The sequence below is a fragment of the Aplysia californica genome, unplaced genomic scaffold, assembly GCF_000002075.1.
Source record: "Aplysia californica isolate F4 #8 unplaced genomic scaffold, AplCal3.0 scaffold00373, whole genome shotgun sequence".
Lineage (NCBI taxonomy): Eukaryota > Metazoa > Mollusca > Gastropoda > Aplysiida > Aplysiidae > Aplysia > Aplysia californica.
Window position 1 is genome coordinate 595,589 of NW_004797643.1, and position 17,446 is coordinate 613,034.

The 17,446-nt window shown below is 40.4% G+C and overlaps 1 protein-coding gene across 2 annotated transcripts in view; it reads right to left on the bottom strand.

Moving 5' to 3' along the window:
- LOC101854589 (mitochondrial folate transporter/carrier) overlaps positions 1-17,446 on the bottom strand; it is a 47,083-nt gene that overhangs the window by 10,586 nt on the left and 19,051 nt on the right. The window contains exons 5-8 of one of the 2 annotated variants that reach the window (XM_005103468.3): positions 15,385-15,498; positions 6,620-6,765; positions 3,950-4,145; positions 9-639 (exon numbers count right to left, since the gene is read on the bottom strand). In XM_005103468.3, the coding sequence (XP_005103525.1) occupies positions 3,995-4,145; positions 6,620-6,765; positions 15,385-15,498 (411 nt within the window). In that variant the 3' untranslated portion in view covers positions 9-639; positions 3,950-3,994. Of the gene's footprint in view, positions 1-8; positions 640-3,949; positions 4,146-6,619; positions 6,766-15,384; positions 15,499-17,446 lie in introns of those variants that run through there. The other variant, XM_005103467.3, reaches the window with a different exon arrangement.

Consider the following 17,446-nt stretch of genomic DNA (forward strand, 5'->3'; position numbering starts at 1 on the left):
GGGGGGGGGCGCGGCGCTAAACATCATGGAAGTCAGTCCATTTAAATACATATTTATGAGTAGATTTTTAATAGAGTAAATCTGCAATTTCCAAAGACGCTCAAACTTTGGAAGCCATTTAACTTAAGCAGCTATTTTCTCACTGGTACCCTGACACCAGACACCCCTCCCCTCTTTTAATCAGAGATATCCTGACATGTATTCAAGACCTTTCTATCAAAAGCAAGATGACCGAGCTGAACAAGCTTCAAAATCATACGATGCCCAAAAATTGATGACTGCCTGATTCCAACACACCATGAGAATACTTCCTCCATACAAAACTGCTGTCAACATGAACTTTTTTAAAAACCTCTCACAACACACAAATCCCATTATACGACTGACTCGTGTGTGTGTGTGTGTGTGTGTGTGTGTGTGTGTGTGTGTGTGTGTGTGTGTGTGTGTGTGTGTGTGTGTGTGTGTGTGTGTGTATGTGCGCGAGCACGTGTACAGGCATGTGTACACGTGCACAGGCATGTGTGAGTATGTATGCGTGTCCATTCACAAATCTCCTCATTTAGGACCGCTCCATAGAGTACTGTGCTGTAGCTCTGTGTTGGCATGCTACACCTCACTGTGTTGTCTCTCTCTCCCCACCTGCAGAGCAAAAAGGCACAGACTTGGAGCAAATGATGACTCTGGGGAAACTCCTTTATCAGATTTAGTTAAATAAGAGTTGTATCGCAATCGAGTGGCATTGGTAGCTTTGTTATTGGGCGACCTGACCCTGGCTCCGGGTGTATGTGTTCAGCATCAGCCTGGTCCTACACTGTCCTTTGGAAATGCACGAATTTCCCATTTGGTTCGGTCCTTCCGAGCTACTGCCTCTAAAATAACCTATTCGTGTTGATAAGGGGGCATTAAACTTATACCATTTAACAATTTTTTGGGCACTTACAAAACACATAGGTGCCATAGACTAGGTGTTACAAGAGCGTAACATATATTTATTTATTTTTTAAAAAGAAAGTAAGGAGATAGATGTTTGACAAGAAAGAAAGAGCAAACCACATCAGAGCCCCTACCGACCACCCACAGAATCTCTTTGTGAACCACTCACACATTGCATCAAAACAAAAAATGGCTGCCATATGGCACAGACTAAAACACTGACTTTACAGCTCACATATTGGGTAATTCGCAAATTAGAGTAGGTACTAGAGAGAAAAGGTGTGAGTGTGTGAGTTTAATGCTCCTGTGACACTTTAAGGTCATCTAAGAGGCAGGACTTCTGAATTTCATCCATCTCTGGTAGGGCATGTTACTTGAGAGCAACACATAAAGTAAAGAAAAGAATGACATGTTTGACAGGAAGCAACCAACCACGATAATATTTTGAGAGACACAACGTAAAGACTGCAAAACAAATAAACAAAGTAATTGCTTTAAAAAAATCTTCCTCATGAAGCACAACAATTAACTAACACATATCGGCACTAAATCAAATCAAGGGACAAAAAAAAAAGAAGAAAAAAAAGAGGGGGTAATACTTCTTTTACACCCCCCCCCCCCCCCAAAACAAAGTATTTCGATCTTCACAATGACAAACTAGGTTCAACAGTACATATATCAAATGTTCAATGTAAGGCTCCGCATAATGCCATGTTGAAAAGTGACGTACACTGAGCAGTGGGTATCTTTGTTCCTTGTGGTAACGTATGTCAATCTAACCATGAGAAAATCCCCATTGAAACTTTTCTGCCTGGTGCAGTGCAAAGGAATCTTGAACTTTCATTTTTCTATTGGAAGGTTAAACTGCGCTTTCAGATCTTACCATACGACTAAAGTGGTATTTTTAATTTCTAAAACGTAAAAACAAGAAATTTCAAGTTTTAGGGTTTTTTAAAGTTTTAGCAGAGGCTTTACGGCGCTCGCAACTGCATAAGGTCATATAAGCGCCAGAAGATTAGAGGTGTTACAAGAGAGTAACAAACATAAAAAATAAAAAAGAAGTAGGGGAGATAAGGATGATAGACGTTTAAACAACAGACAAGAACATCAACATATTGATACCCTACCAAGCCATGGAACTGTACATTAGCATAATGATCTCAACTGTTGTACAAATTACAGACCAATACATTGACACAACTAATCGTGAAACAAGTACAGAATATACTGACAGCTTAGAGTAAGCTTCTGCCCAACACCATTTTGAAAAGTGATGTATGAAGGAGCCTTACATTGAACAGTCAATATCTATTAAAGGGCTGGGGGGGGGGTAATCACAACTTATAACAAAACTAGCAATGGAACCATCATGCAGGGACAATAACAAACCCAAAGACAACATCACAGATACATTGCAAAAGAGAGAAAAATATACAGTGCACACCCTCTAACCACCCCCACAAATCCATATACATTAATCAGTAATCTGTCCGAAACCACAGGACATCCTTAGAGCTTGCACAAAATGCCTGGACCAATGTATAGTACAAATAAACCTAGAGACACATGGCATCCAGTGCAAAGATCCCATTCTGAACTGCCTATATAATGACTGAGAAGATCCTTGTATTAAAAAAAGTATTCATTACACTTTTTTGTGTAACACTTGAGGTGGCCCAGACTGACCTCACCTTACCTCTATATCCAGCCCCCCCCCCCCCCCCCCCCCCCCCGTAATAATTTGAGTTTTAGACCCGAGATCTAAATTGCCTTAATGGAGGTGTAAAACTTTTTTGTTTCAGTAAAGAGTTTTATGATTACGACATATGCAACAAAATAAGGTCATATAAGTGCCAAAGATTAAAGGTGCTACAAGAAAGAGTTTGAGACTCCTGGCCTGAACAGCGTAGAAGGGGGTGTTAAAAAACTTAATAATAATAATAATAATAATAAATAATAAATAGCATTTGTATAGCGCATATCCCCGCTCAACAGCAGGCTCTATGTGCTTTACACTATGTTATTACCCCAGCAGACCATAGAACACTCCGAAACATTCTCAGCTTCCCGGGAAGCATACAGTGCAAGCAGCTGATTAAGTGTTCAAACACTAACAAACTGACAATATCTTTCGCTGTCTATAGCCGGGTACCCATTCTCACCTGGGTGAAGTGAGGAAAATTCGTGTAAAGCGCCTTTCCTAAGGACACAACGTCGGGCCCCTGACGGGATTCGAACCCGCGACCTTACGGTTGCGGGTCCGAGAGCATAACCACTAGGCCACCGACGCCACTTTAAAACACACACCAACAAAGAACATGACATCACAAGACTAAACAATTTTTCTTTCTCTTGTTTTGTATTTCTTAAAGAATAACAATTCGCACCATATTGGCACATTTTTATGTAACTTACAGACATCAACACCAAATCAGGACAAGGGACAAAGAACCCCAACCCCCCTCCCCAAAGACTAAGAACACATATGCCCACAAAGAACAAGAGTAAACTCATCATCATCATCTTGGGGTTGTTTTTTTGTTGTTTGTGAAGCATAACAATTTCTACCATATGTTTTTACGTAACTTACAAATGGTCGCTTTTAAGGACAAGCGGGCTAACCCAGATTTCGGGGGTTCCCAGAAATCTTGACCTACACCAAAAGTGGGCATTGCCCTACCTATAGGAGAAGTTTAGTTTTATTGGTGCCTATGTTTGCTCTCTCTTTAGAGAAAACTCTCCTTGTCTTTTACAGAGACTGAATAAGGATCCAAAAACTTTTAAGTTCAATTTCCTCAATACAGCATTTTTGGGGGATAGAGCCCCCTTGTGCTTCACACTTTGCCATCATATTTTGGGGAAAATCCAAAGAAACTGGGTGGTAAACATGGCTAATCAGCGAAATGAGGTGGCAAAGTGTTAAAAGCGACCAAGTATGGACACCAAACCAGGACACAGCACAAAAAGTTAAAAAAAAAAAAAAAAAACCACCCGAAAAATTAGGAGCAGTACTCACCTCCACCCCGCCCCCCTCCATACCACAATGGCTGTGCGGTAGGCGCTAGCTCTCCTCCACCGTGGCCATGTCCTGCTCCAGCTCGGCGTGGAGACTCAGCACCGCCTCGTAGATGCCGAACACAATCATGATATTGGGCACGATGTGCAGCATGTACGCATTCAGACCTTTGAACATCCCGCGATACGACTCCTTCCTGCGGAAGACGGGAGCTTGTGGCGACCAGCAAAAAGGGTCGTGGCGGACAAAACAAAATGGCTAAATTGCAGACTGGGAAACCAGTGTGCACCTGGTCTTTATCTCAAAAAACCACATTAAACGCCAGGTTCAATTAAAAAATTAAGAAATAGTTTTTCACTTTCAACAAAATCAAAAGTTGGCATATTCATGCTTCACTCTTTGCACTGTCTTGTGTCAGGCTTAAATAAAAAGGTTGTAGCGGACAAAACAAAAGGCTTAAATTGCAGACTGGAAAACTATAGTACGCCTGGTCTTATCACTTAAAACCACATTAAATGCCAGGAAGTGTTCCATTTCCAACAGAAAGTCAGTACTCTCTTGTTCCAGTCTTTGTAGAATCTTGTTTCAGACCTCAATGATAGCACTATATTGCTTTTCGCTTCGCATTTACTATAATCAATCTCCCTCCAGGTTAGGCAGACCGCATTATCTTGATGCAAGCTCTACAGTAAGCTATTTTGGTCTAGGATTTACGGTGAGCAAAATTTAGCTTAATTAAGGCTCAACAAATAGTATTACCAAGCCTCAGGCTTCCAACTAAGCATGATTTTGTTGTAGTATTACAGTAAGCGTCATTTTGCATTACAGTAGTTACCTATAGCACAATCCTTTGCTTCAGAATTTGTACCTATTTTTATTTTACAAGTTAGAACTTCTTTCTCAAAATCTAACAGAAATTTAAAATAGTTGTTAACACAAATATAAGTGGTAACTCCAAAGTTCAGCAGGATCAAATACAGTCAAACCTGCTCTAGCGACCACCTGTATAAGACAACCACCTGTACAAACGGCCACATCCCATGTCTCCCTTTGAATATCTTTTACATTATAGTGACAGTCACCTGTTTAAGACAGATGCATTTCTCCTTGACAATTATCACAATAAGTGGCTGAAATAGACAATTTCATTTGGAGTTCTGTATTTTTTAAAAACAATAATTGTGTGACAAAAAAAAATTTCTGCGCACTGGCAAAGACTATTGTCTTGAAACTGAAAGGAGGCTCCTGTGTTTACACTGTGTCTTTGTGAGCTACATACAGGCCTAGGCACTGCTTGGTGCTCTTCCTCAGTCACAAACAAAACAGAGAGTAGAGCCACAACTGAAACTTATATAATGTGAGGCATCATGGAGAAATCAGGCACTCATCAAAATAGTGAAATTGAAGGAACCAGTATTTTTTCTGCAGGTTTGGCAACTTGTACCAAATTTTAAAAACAAAAACTAAACACCTTTTCTGTCCTTTCAAAAACACATTTCGGTAGGGATTTTACTGAAAAACACTGATTGAAGGTTTAAAAAAATGCAAAATTGTAATTTCCAAGGACTCTCAAGCTATGGAAGTCACCAAACTTTAGTGGCCATTTTCTTGCTGGGGACTGGACTGAAAACAGACGACCCCCACCTGCCCCAGTCGCAAACATCTTGACTTCTATTCAAGATCGATGGGTATTTTTTCACTGAAAGAAAGGCAAATGCGCCAGCTTTAATACGACAAAAATAACCCCAAATGTCCAAAAATTGCCGAGTGTCCGATTCCACCACGTCGTGGCACAAATGATAGATGTCAAGCGCACTGCATTATACCTCAAATTCACACTGCTCAGTTTCAGTAAAACAACATTTGTATTTTGTTCCCGGAATGGTTTATTTTATAACCACCACTGAAATGTTTCAGAAGAATTAAAGGATTGCCATAGCTTTCAAAGCATGAAGACCAAAATCAAGGGAATTTCTTTCAGAATTATCCTTGAAAAAGCAGAATTTTGGGAAAGAATAAGAATGATCTAAACTCAAGTAATGAAACAACTGGTAAAATAATGAACAAGCCAACTCTTGAACAGAACTGAGCAAGGTGCCTCTTTGAAATGACTTATACAGAGAAATGTACCCTCTGTCTACCTGATCATAAACATAAAACATACTGTGAGACCTACTCTAACAGCCACCAATATAAGACAATCACCTGAACAAATTGCTACTTTCTAGTGCCTACCAAGCATTTTTTTTTTTACATTATAAAGACACAGTGTACATCAGCCACCTGTGTAAGACAGACACTTTTCTCCTTGATAATGGATGGCCATCTTAGGCAGTTGCGACTGTAACTGAATAACCATTGTCAACCTTTCTTACCATTAAACTATAATATGTCAAATGTCACGAACTGTTTTTAATAAACCCTACTGTTCATTAGTACACAAGACTAAAAATAACAGACTTCTGAAGAAAGAAAAGTTGCTTTTTCTTCTCAAATCTAATAGGGAAGAAGCAAACACTACATACTACTTACTTGACCATACTGCACTACTATAACATTTCTACAGTGACCACACACTCCAAAAGCAATATATCTGCTCTACAGTGAACACACAAGTTTAACAATACCTCCAACCACAAATTATTTGTATCCAACACTTTCACTACTCACTGCCAAATCTGCCGGATCACGTCAAGCGCGCCGTTGTACGACCGGTGCTGATCCTGTAACCTTGACCTCACCACCTGGTACGGATAAGTCAAAGCTGCAGCAAACATTTTGGACACGGCTGCAAACGAGAGGTATTCCAGTGAACTCTGTAAGAAAAGCAAAGTAAATAAATCAATAACAGACGGATTGCTCAACTAACCCATCATGGCAAATAAACATTTTCATTGCAAATACATTCGAATCAATACAAATAAAAATGTGTGTTTTCTTGTCTCAACTCATTTACAATAAATCTTGGAAACATTGCAAACAAACATGTGACGTGCATTCACATCATTTACACTAAGCTGCGTTTGACCGATGGAAACAGATTTTATGCATATCTATTTGGGGCTCATCCATAGGCCTCCCTAATTTCATCTGTACTTGTCAAGTCTATGAATACACAGACATGTCCTCTTCAATATCATAACAACCTTTTTGGTCAGAACATGCCCTTCTTCCTCATCACAAGACAATTTACGTCTTCATTCTGTAGAGCCCTATATCTTAATGAACTCGTATCCAAGCACTCTGCCTACTGATTCAAAGAACTATATCAATCGTACAAAGGCAGTTCATACTTCTTATCTCAGTACTTCAGGGTTAAGTAAATCATGCAGTTGATTTTTTATTCATTTTTTAACATGTCAGTGCTTTTACGCCCCTTTACACCCCAAATGACTCTGCCTGTCTGGCCCGACCCAAGCTGAGAGGGACACACAGACATCCTAACAGAAAGACTGAAACACTCAATAAAAATCGTTCCCACTCAAGAATCGATGTTTGATAGGAAAGAAGGAGCAAACCACATTAGATCACTCACAACAACCCACTAAAGTAGGTGTATGACAATTAAATCATTATTATGATACATGTACTTAATTCATTATGGTTATTTGAGGAACATAGGAAAACTAACGGCAAGCTGTTGAGTACCAGAGAAATGAAGGCTGAGTTTGTTATTACGTGTATATTTTCAATCGTTTATTATTTTTTAAATTTATTTTTTTATAATAAATAGGGGAAAAACGACAGTAGCCACAAACTAGAAATTGTGAGGGTGCCAATTTTAAAAGCTGGTGGACTCATAACTTCATATTTGTTTGACTTGTGATTTATTGTTAAGTGTTCTTGAATTGGAAATCTAACAACACTAATCAACCAACAGTTGAATAGAATACAGTACAGTTATGAGTCAACAAGCGTTCAAAATTGGTACCCTGGCGATATTCAGTTTATGACTGTAGTCTGTTTTTTCCCTGTAGTCTTCAAAGGCAATAATAAATTTTTGTATAAGTTTTCCTTTTCCATAACTGCATACATATTTCTATAACAAACCCCTCACACCCTTCCATGTATAACTATAGCTTGAACCCATCAACGATTTCTGAAGCTTTGTAAAGGTTCCCATTCTTCAACAACACATACTGCAGCATGGATTCAGCAGACCATGCACCCATGTCTGGGAAAGTTGTTTATGCCTCTTTATGTAAAGAGAAGCACATCAACACAATAAAAGTAATTTAATCCTGTGAAAAAGTAAGACAGACAGACAAAAACAACAGAGGGAAAGCAAAGATAAATTTACATAATCCTCCCCAGGGCAGTGCTACTCAGAGCTGGTAGTAACGGAGTACAAGTACCGGGGTACTTGTACTTACGTTACAATTTTCGGTACTTTTACTGTACTCCGGTACATTTTTTAAACCAGTACTTTTACTGTACTCCGATACTTTTTATAAAAGTACTTTTGAGTACTTTTTAAGTACATTTTGAGTACTTTGGTAGCTTAATGAAAGGGTAAGTGCAGGCATTTCTGATCATAATTTACGGAGCAAAAACCCGATCAACCGCCAAGAGTTAAAAGTTGAGATCAAAGAACGGCCCCTCGCCTCAAAGATCAGCCACTATTGTGAATGTGATCACAAGCGTTGTAAAACTCCTTGAAACGGTACAGTGTTTGCTCCAGACGGGATCACACCAAGGTGTGAACTGACCGATGCATTTCTCTTCCCCAAACATCGCACTCGCATCTGACCTCACCACCTAAACTTACATCACTCACTGGGTGGGTAGGGCCTACAAGTTCGCTCCAGGCAGGATCACATCAAACTGTGAACTCTTCCCTAACCATTGAAAGCAGTTTTCCCCGAATTTGCGAGACAACCTGAATTTTAATTAGTGTGGTCACATCTTAATGGTGCGTAATGACAAACGAGGTTGGGGGGGGGGGGGGGGGGAACTCAATCAGAGATGGAAAGCTAAAATTGTTGGACAGGTAAAGGGGAGGGGCAACTGGATAAACGTAGATATAGATCTCAAGACTCACGATTGGCTAACGAGTGTGTATATATAATATTATTTATGGCATGCCTCATGCCACTGTGATTGGTAATCAAGGTTGACCACTCTTTGCTTGCCATATGTCATAAATCCACCCAGGGGTCACGTCAGTTCATGGGTCACTGTAGATTCTTCTTTCGCTTCGTTGGCTAAGATCCCATATTTTCCTTGCTTCCGAGCACTGGGATCTTAGGCGGAGACTACTGCAGTAGAGAATCTTTGGTTACACTACACTTACTAGACTCTAGGAAACTATTGTATTTTGGTTTGCCGTTGGCGCCGTGGACTACACAGTGTGACCAAAATCTGTCAGACCACTATAATCAATTGAAACTGAAACTGTTTTCAATGTGTATCTAACAATGTTTAGGCTGCCTAAATTTCTTTTAAACTTTTTTTGGGTGGTTTTTGCTTAAGGCTACATTGATTCCTTGAGGATTTGTTAATGAAGAATTCAATGCACTTTTCCATTTCTATGCGGGCCATTTTCATCAATTTTATGTTTTCTTAAGAGCAACTTTGTATCTACATTTTTCAATTTGGATACTCTTTCTGTAGAACTTTCCGACCTCTAGGACTGACTTACATTTGATCACATTGTCTTGCTCAAACAAGTTCTATTCATAATATCACTTATCCACTAGTTGCGTCTGTTCATTTGGGTTGTTTTTTGTTCAACTTCACGGACCATTTCCACCGTTCAGTGCGTACATTGTATATTCAAATGCTTTGTATACTGTTTACATTTTTAGTAATAAATAGCCTTATTTGTCAAATATACTGGATAAGTTATAAAATATGATGTTTTGCATAAGCGCTGAAGTGTTTTAGCATATTAGCAGAAAGTACTTAAAATGTACTCATAAGTACTTTTTTAAAAAGTACTTGTACTCAAGTACATTTTATAGGAAAGTACTTTTACTGTACTTAAGTACAATTTTTAGATTGTACTTAAATTTGTACTTAAGTACTTTTTAAAAAGTACTTTAACAGCTCTGGTGCTACTGACTGAAGTTGTCTTTAGGATATGTTTTAATGCACAGCAGAATTGTAAATGGGCTGATTTATCAATGTCATGCTCATACTGAGCCGGAACAAAGGGGGAACTGCTGTTTTTTCTTTCCTCATCCTTACTTATGTCATTTTACTCTACTTCTTTTGTATGTTTGCGACTTTCTACTCTTGTGAACAGCTACTTCGGGGTGCCTTGATAGTCGAAGAAGACTGAGCTGTTGAGGCTAGAGAGGTGAGTAGAGTAAGCCTGATTCCCCCTTTGGACTTCTCTGATGACATCCACCCCTTGTCGCTCATATGCAGAGCTGGTTGTAACCGAGTACAAGTACTCCGGTACTTGTACTTACGTTACAATTTTCGGTACTTTTACTGAACTCCGGTACATTTTGAGAACCAGTACTTTTACTGTACTCCGATACTTTTTATTAAAGTACTTTTGAGTATTTTTAAAGTTCATTTAATGAAAGAGTAAGTGCTGGCATTTCTGATCATAATTTACGGAACAAACACCCGGGCGGGCACAGTCGATCAACCAAGAGTTAAAAGTTGGGATAAAAAAACTAGGGCTGGAGTCTGCTCAATTAATCGAAGGCTTGCGAGCAATGGACGGCTCATGCCAGAGGCTTGCGAGCAGGCTTGAGCTTTGCCCGCTACCGGAGTTGCTACTCGTGGACGGCGGACGGGCTTACTGATTTGTGTCGTGACGTCACTAACTTGTTTACTGAGCGCGTGATACTTCTGCCCGCGTGCCGCACGCTGACAAGCCCTAAAAAACCCTCACACTTCCAGCGATGGCGCTGTTTGGGGAGGGGAGGGGGTGGTATGGCTGGGAAAGCGAGAGGTGTTCGCCACCCCACGCTTTCCGTAGAACCCGCCCCTCCCCTTACGCCTCCTGGTTAGACAGGGTTTTGTCTTGTTTTTTTTTTTGGGGGGGGGGGGGGGGGGGTTGGTTCAGTTTTTTGTTGATTAAAAAAAAAAAATTTTGGTGGGGGGGGGAAGGATTATGTTTCGCTATATTGATTTTCTTGGCGTAATTCGACATCATAATTAATATTTGTATGATACAACATGCACAATACATACATAATATCAGTTACAGTGCAGCAAGATGTTTTTTAAAAGTTATAGGCCCACAATGTAATTAACAATGTGATATAATTTACCTTAACAATGATCTTCTGATAGGGAAGCAGTCAAATCAAAAGTTTTTTACATTGTTCAGAAACAAAATGACGATTGTCATCCCCTCCCCAATGCTTTCTCTTCAACTTCAACTTGTTCTAAGTGTCGGGGTGGGAGTGGAAGTGTAGTTTAGGCGAGTGATTAAATTACAAGCCACGGGATGCTAACAATACTGATTTATTTTGTCAGTTAAAAATTGTTTGTAAGTGTTCACACCTTTATCTTGCGTCCTAAATAGTTTAGCATACCGCGACCCTAGTGCTTTTTTGTCGTATCTCCATTTTTAATACCAGTGAAAACAGCTCATAACAAAATGTGAGCCTACGAAGATATCACATTTTCACTGTTAAAGCACCGAGGTCGCGAACGGTCTGCACTAGGCTATTACAGCCCTCTTCGCCTTGCACCAAAACCAGCGCAGCCTCTCGCTTCCTCCACGTCCAGAGTTCAGAGTTCACGCCGCGAGCGGGGTGGATTACTGGTAGATCTTGCGCCTCGGTGCAAACCAGCGGTGTTTGCCTGACGAGCGGTGTTGTACTGCCAGGGCGGTAGTTGGACTCAAAGCAGATTTATTGGCACGAGAGCAAGCCCTTAGCACAAAGCAATACGGGACGCAAAGCAGGTCTTGGGACCAAGTGCTTTGCTCTGCTGCGATTTGAGTCTTGCCTGCCGTCCGCTACTCGTATGCCTTCGAATAATCGAACAGACTAGTTTGTGGCGCAGTGACACTGTGGGCGGGGTCTCTCTCTCTCCCCCCCTCTCTCTTTCTGGCGTTAGGGGTTTCGCGGATTGCAAGCAGGGAGGGTAAGGAAGAGGGGGTCAGACATGAGTGGCTTTGCGGATTGCAATTTGGTGTGGGTACTTGAAGCTTAGGCTAGACTAAACGTATCATGCTGGTGATTTGATTTGATGATTTGACCTAGTGATTTGAGGCTTGTGACTTGAACTAGGGTCTTGTGAGCACGAGCGTGTTTGCTACCGGGGTACAGCCCTTAAAAAAACAACTGCCCGTCGCGTCAAAGATCAGCCACTCTCGTTAATGTGATCACAAGCGTTGTAAAACTCCATGAAACGGTACAATGATCCCCAGACGGGATCACACCGAGGTGTGAACTGACAGATGCGTTTTTTTCCCCCCAAACATCGCACTCGCGTCTGAGCTCGTCACCTGAACTTACATCACTCGCTGGGTGGGTAGGGCCTACAAGTTCGCTCCAGGCAGGATCACATCGAACTGTGAACTCTTCCCTGACCATTGAAGTTAAAGTGGCAGTTTTTCTCTATTCCCGAATTTGCGAGACAGCCTGAATTTTAATTGGTGTGGTCACAGCGTAATGATACGTAACGACAAAGACTCAATCAGAGATGGAAGGCTACAATTTTTGGACAGGTAAAGGGGAGGGGCAACTGGATAAATGTAGATAAAGATCTAAAGACGATATGCTAAAGAGTGTACGGTATAATATTATGGCATGCCTCATGCCACCATGCTACTGTGAGTGGCCATCAAGGTCTTAAGGCTACCTTGATTCCTTGAGGATTTGTTAATAAAAAATTCAATGCACGTTTCCATTTTTTTTTTTGCTGGCCATTTTCATCAATTTTGTATATTTTCTTAAGAGCACCTTTGTCGCTACATTTTCCAATTTGGATACTTTTCCTACTTTCCGACCTCTAGGACTGACTTACATTTGATCATATTATTGTCTTGCTCAAAAAAGTTCTATTCATAATATCACTTACTAGTTGCGTCTGTTTGCTGGGTTTTTTTTCAATTTCATGGACCATTTCCACCTACGTTCAGTGCGTATATTCAAATACTTTGTATACTGTTTACATTATCAGTAATAAATGGCCTAATTTGTCAAATATACTAGATATGTTATTCAATATGATGTTTTGCATTAGCGCTGAAGTGTTTTAGCATATTAGCAGAAAGTACTTAAAATAAGTACTTTTTTTAAAAGTACTTGTACTCAAGCACATTTTACAGGAAAGTACTTTTACTGTACTTAAGTACATATTTTAGATTGTACTTAAATTTGTACTTAAGTACCTTTTTAAAAGTACTTTAACAGCTCTGCTCATATGACCTTAAGCAGTTGCAAGCACCGTTAAAACCATACCAAAACAAACATTACAAATCTACATGTTTTTTAAATAAAACTTGTGGCTCGTAGCATTCACATGTCCATCTCAAATTTGAAGAAGCAAGGACTTTTTCCGTTTTCACAGTATCCAGACCTGCCACTCTATGAAATCTAAAAATCAGGATTTGTGAGTTAAAAAATCAGGATCTGGTGAAAAAAATCGGGATCAACGGCAAATCAGTCATAACGGCCACTGGGGAAAGCGGGGGGGGGGGTGTCCTGGTTCCCTTTTAAGAGGCAAGTATGCAAGGCAAAACTTTTGCAGGAAACAGTTCACGTTGGGCCTCTAAATAGAGGGAAAGCTGAAAGATATGTACTCGAGTCGAAGTTGGATAGACTGGTGGAGCGAAGGTCGCAGTGATGCTGAAACACTCGTAGTCTTGAAAATAGCCGACACGTAACTCGAATCATCCACGCAAAACGCCCGCGTTTTAACGTTTGACTTCCATCACATCGAAAAAAAGATCGCGCCAAGGTTGTTCATTTTTTTCTTATTCCTTTCCCCTTAATTAGTGCCTGTATCACGGCGCGCACTTTAAGCCCAAGTGTCAAAACAATACCCCCCCCCCAGTCCACACTGGTTAAGTCCCGAAAAACACCTCGACCAACGCGACCGGTGTGAATGAACTTTGTTGACCCCGACAACCGACGGTCCCCGACACACGCGCTACTCAGCACACGTACGAGGTCATGTTATGTGATGCGAATGAGCGTTTGAAACTAGGTCGATTTTAGTTTAAATAACGTGCGTTAGTCATCTTCTAGATCTAAATTCGGCATAGATGCTTTAGAAAATAGCGTTCCAAGTTCCTGCAGATAAAAAGTCCAATCGGTGTTTCCAAGCAAAAGAGATTGCAGAACTTTTTATATTTTTTTCTAAGAATCGGACGCAACAGACGCAACCACAAAAAAATCAGGATACTGGCGATCAAAATCGGGAAAATCGGGATGCTTGAGATTTGGGGCAAAAAATCGGGATATCCCGATTAAATCGGGATGAGTGGCAGGTCTGCAGTATCACACATATTATTCTTGAGACAAGTTATCTCCAAAACATTTTAAGACATCATTACTCCCACATGACTCAAAGAGGAGTGACGAAATTTGGGTAAAGCAAATTTGTAGAGAAACACAAAAAGTTTAAAACATCAGGTCATCAGGTGTTCCAAAAATAACATACTTCCAAAGAATCATAATAAAAATAAAACGGAAGCCCATGAAAATACTGTCACAAAAATTTGCACACTAATAGAAAATTTATGCGCATTGGATCAAAATTTCATTTGAAGCACAAAACACCTTGCAATTTATAGCAGTTAGCTTTTAAATTGTGTATTCAGTATGCCCTTTGTCAAGTGAAAAAGCATTCTTTTGCGCAGGCAAAAACATAAAGTTTTCAATCACTCAATGACACTGGTCTACAGGATTGTGTCATACATGGTTTGATACATCAAAATTAATGTGCACTGAATAGAATTAACATTTGAAGCAAGAACCAGCATGCATTCATCCCATGAAAAAGCATTCTTTGCGCAAAGATAAAGTTTTCAATCACTCGATAGCACTGGCCAACAGGGAATTATTGGATATGGTTTGATACTGCATCCCACAGATTTTGTAGATTCTCGAAATATGCTATCTACTCAACTGGTTCTGCAGGCAACCACCAAATATGAAAATCTAGAAGGGTGGGGGAGGGGGCTTGATGTCTATGCTGTGAGGTACTCATACATGAGCCGATACTCGACAGACAACTTTCTCGCAAAACTGTTCTAGTTAAGTAAGTGTTATATGGCACTTGCAACACAATTAGGTCATAGAAGCGCCGAAGATTAGACGTGTTACAAGTGAGTCATCATCATCATCCAGTGCCAGATCTGCGACAAACATCAGCGATCATGGTTCTCCATTCATTCCTTAGCTCGGATGCTCATAAAAAAGCTATGTTGGGCTCTCATCCTTCTGTCTAATGCCATGTAAGCCTTCCACTAAGCAGATATGTCAACGTGAACACACAGAAAATATCAAACTGACCAGTCTGGTATCTAGCGGCTGGTTCCGGTGTCGGTTATACAGCGTCTTCAACTCTTCATAGGCCATGAACTGCAGAGCTCCATGCGAGATGCCGAAGATCCCAGGGAGGAAGCCCTGAGAAAAGAGAGAGAAGGGTGATAGAGAGAGAGAGAAAGGTGAGAGACCAGGGGAGACAGTAAAAAAAGAGGGCAGGGAAGTGGAGGACAGGGTGAAGGTGTGTGTGTGTGTGTGTGTGTGTGAGTGTATGTGTCTGCCTGTGTGTAAACGCACGTGTGAGTACATGCACGTGTGTATGCATGAAGGGCAAACAGGTTAGGTACCTCTCCTTAGTTTGTAAAGTAAGAGTTTTACAGCACTTGCAACCCAAATAGGTCATATAAGTGCCAAAGGTTAGAAGTCTTACAAGAGAGTAATGTAGAATTAAAAGGACAGGAAAAGGTAATACAGTGGAGTCCACTCATAACGAGTCCTGAAACAATGAGAAGTCTGTTATAAAGACATTATTCTAAAACCCCGTTTTTTCTCCTTCTTTATCTTTGTCATGGGTCTCAACTCAGAATTTTTAAAAAGGAGGAACTTTCCGCGTGATCGCGACAGAAACCCATTTTCGCGAGACACCCACTATTATTATACTGTTGGACCCTAAAATGTTGAAGATGAAATAAAAACCATCAACCTATCAAAGCAAGGTTATTTCATACCAGTTTGAGGGTTTGGAAGATAATTTCAAGTAAGAGTCACTTACCAAATACTTACAATCTTGATTACGTACAGAAAGTGGAGGCGCACTGTGGTCTCGTGCAACTTATATTTTACCTTCAACATATTCGCCTATATAAACTATATAAAAAGGAAACTTGTTTTGAGCCTGGGAAAAGGCCTAGAACCAGAATATCGACTGTCATGAACCAGTTTGGGTGTAATGATTCATATAATAAATGTGAAAGACAAAATTAAAGCTCAAACTCAAAGTAGGGTAATAACTTGAATAGCTCAAGTAGACCTATTCAGTGTGAGAGGTGTAAGAACTGTGGGAGGGCAAGATGCAGTGACACTGAAAATCTGCGAATCTTGAACAAAAAGCTAAAATATAGAGACATAATTTACTGTCCCCCATCCAATGAAACGCGAACATTTAGGCCTCTGCCCTAAGTTCATTAACACGATTACAAGTAGTTATGACGGATCCCGATTATACACAAGGCATGTACAAACGCACACTTTGCTTTGCAGAGAGCTGTAGTAGTAATCAAAATTATAAATATTAAAATTTACTTCCAATTTCTTTTCTTTTTTTTTGTCCTCTGGTGTTGCGTCTAGCACTCCCCCCATCCCTGTGCGTATTAAAAAAAAAAAAATCAATAATCTCCCCCCATTCCGGAGTCCTGTACTTCACAACGCTCAGAACGGGCGTAGGTTCATTGACCGATCACAATGACGAGCCCGACAAGACGCTTTCTTTCTTTTTTTCCCCCCCACAAGCGACAGCACAGTGACGAACATAATTTTCATGGCAACACCATGTTTGTAATGCAGAACCTGCATGTTACAAATGTTGCGTATTCAGACTTTTACATACAAATTTCGGAGATCTTGATTTTCCTGTCGAGCCTCGGTGTCACATACAATTCCGCCTGCAGCCATAGCCGCCTGTTCGCGTGAAACATACTCTCAGACCGGGAAAAGCCGAATTAACATCACAATCGCGACCGGCAAAATTAAACTTAAAGACATTATCGGATTTGGTTTTCAAATAATATTTGAGATCTTTTATGTATTTTCCCGCGTCTCGGCGATTTTTTTTTTTAAATTCCCGGGTAATACCCAAGGCCTGGCAGTCACTCAGCTTCCAGCAACTCTCTTTCCGATTGACCCGCTTTCGCGGTAACAGAGTTTAGCGGAGGAAATGGCGGTAGCGGAAATCCGCTAAATAGCAGAATGTTGAGACCCATGCTTTGTAAACAAAATACTGCTATTGCGCAATCAGATCGTCACACGAGTCGGTAATAACGGAATATTGCTGCTGCTGTGCACAGACCAATTAAATATATTATAAAACCTT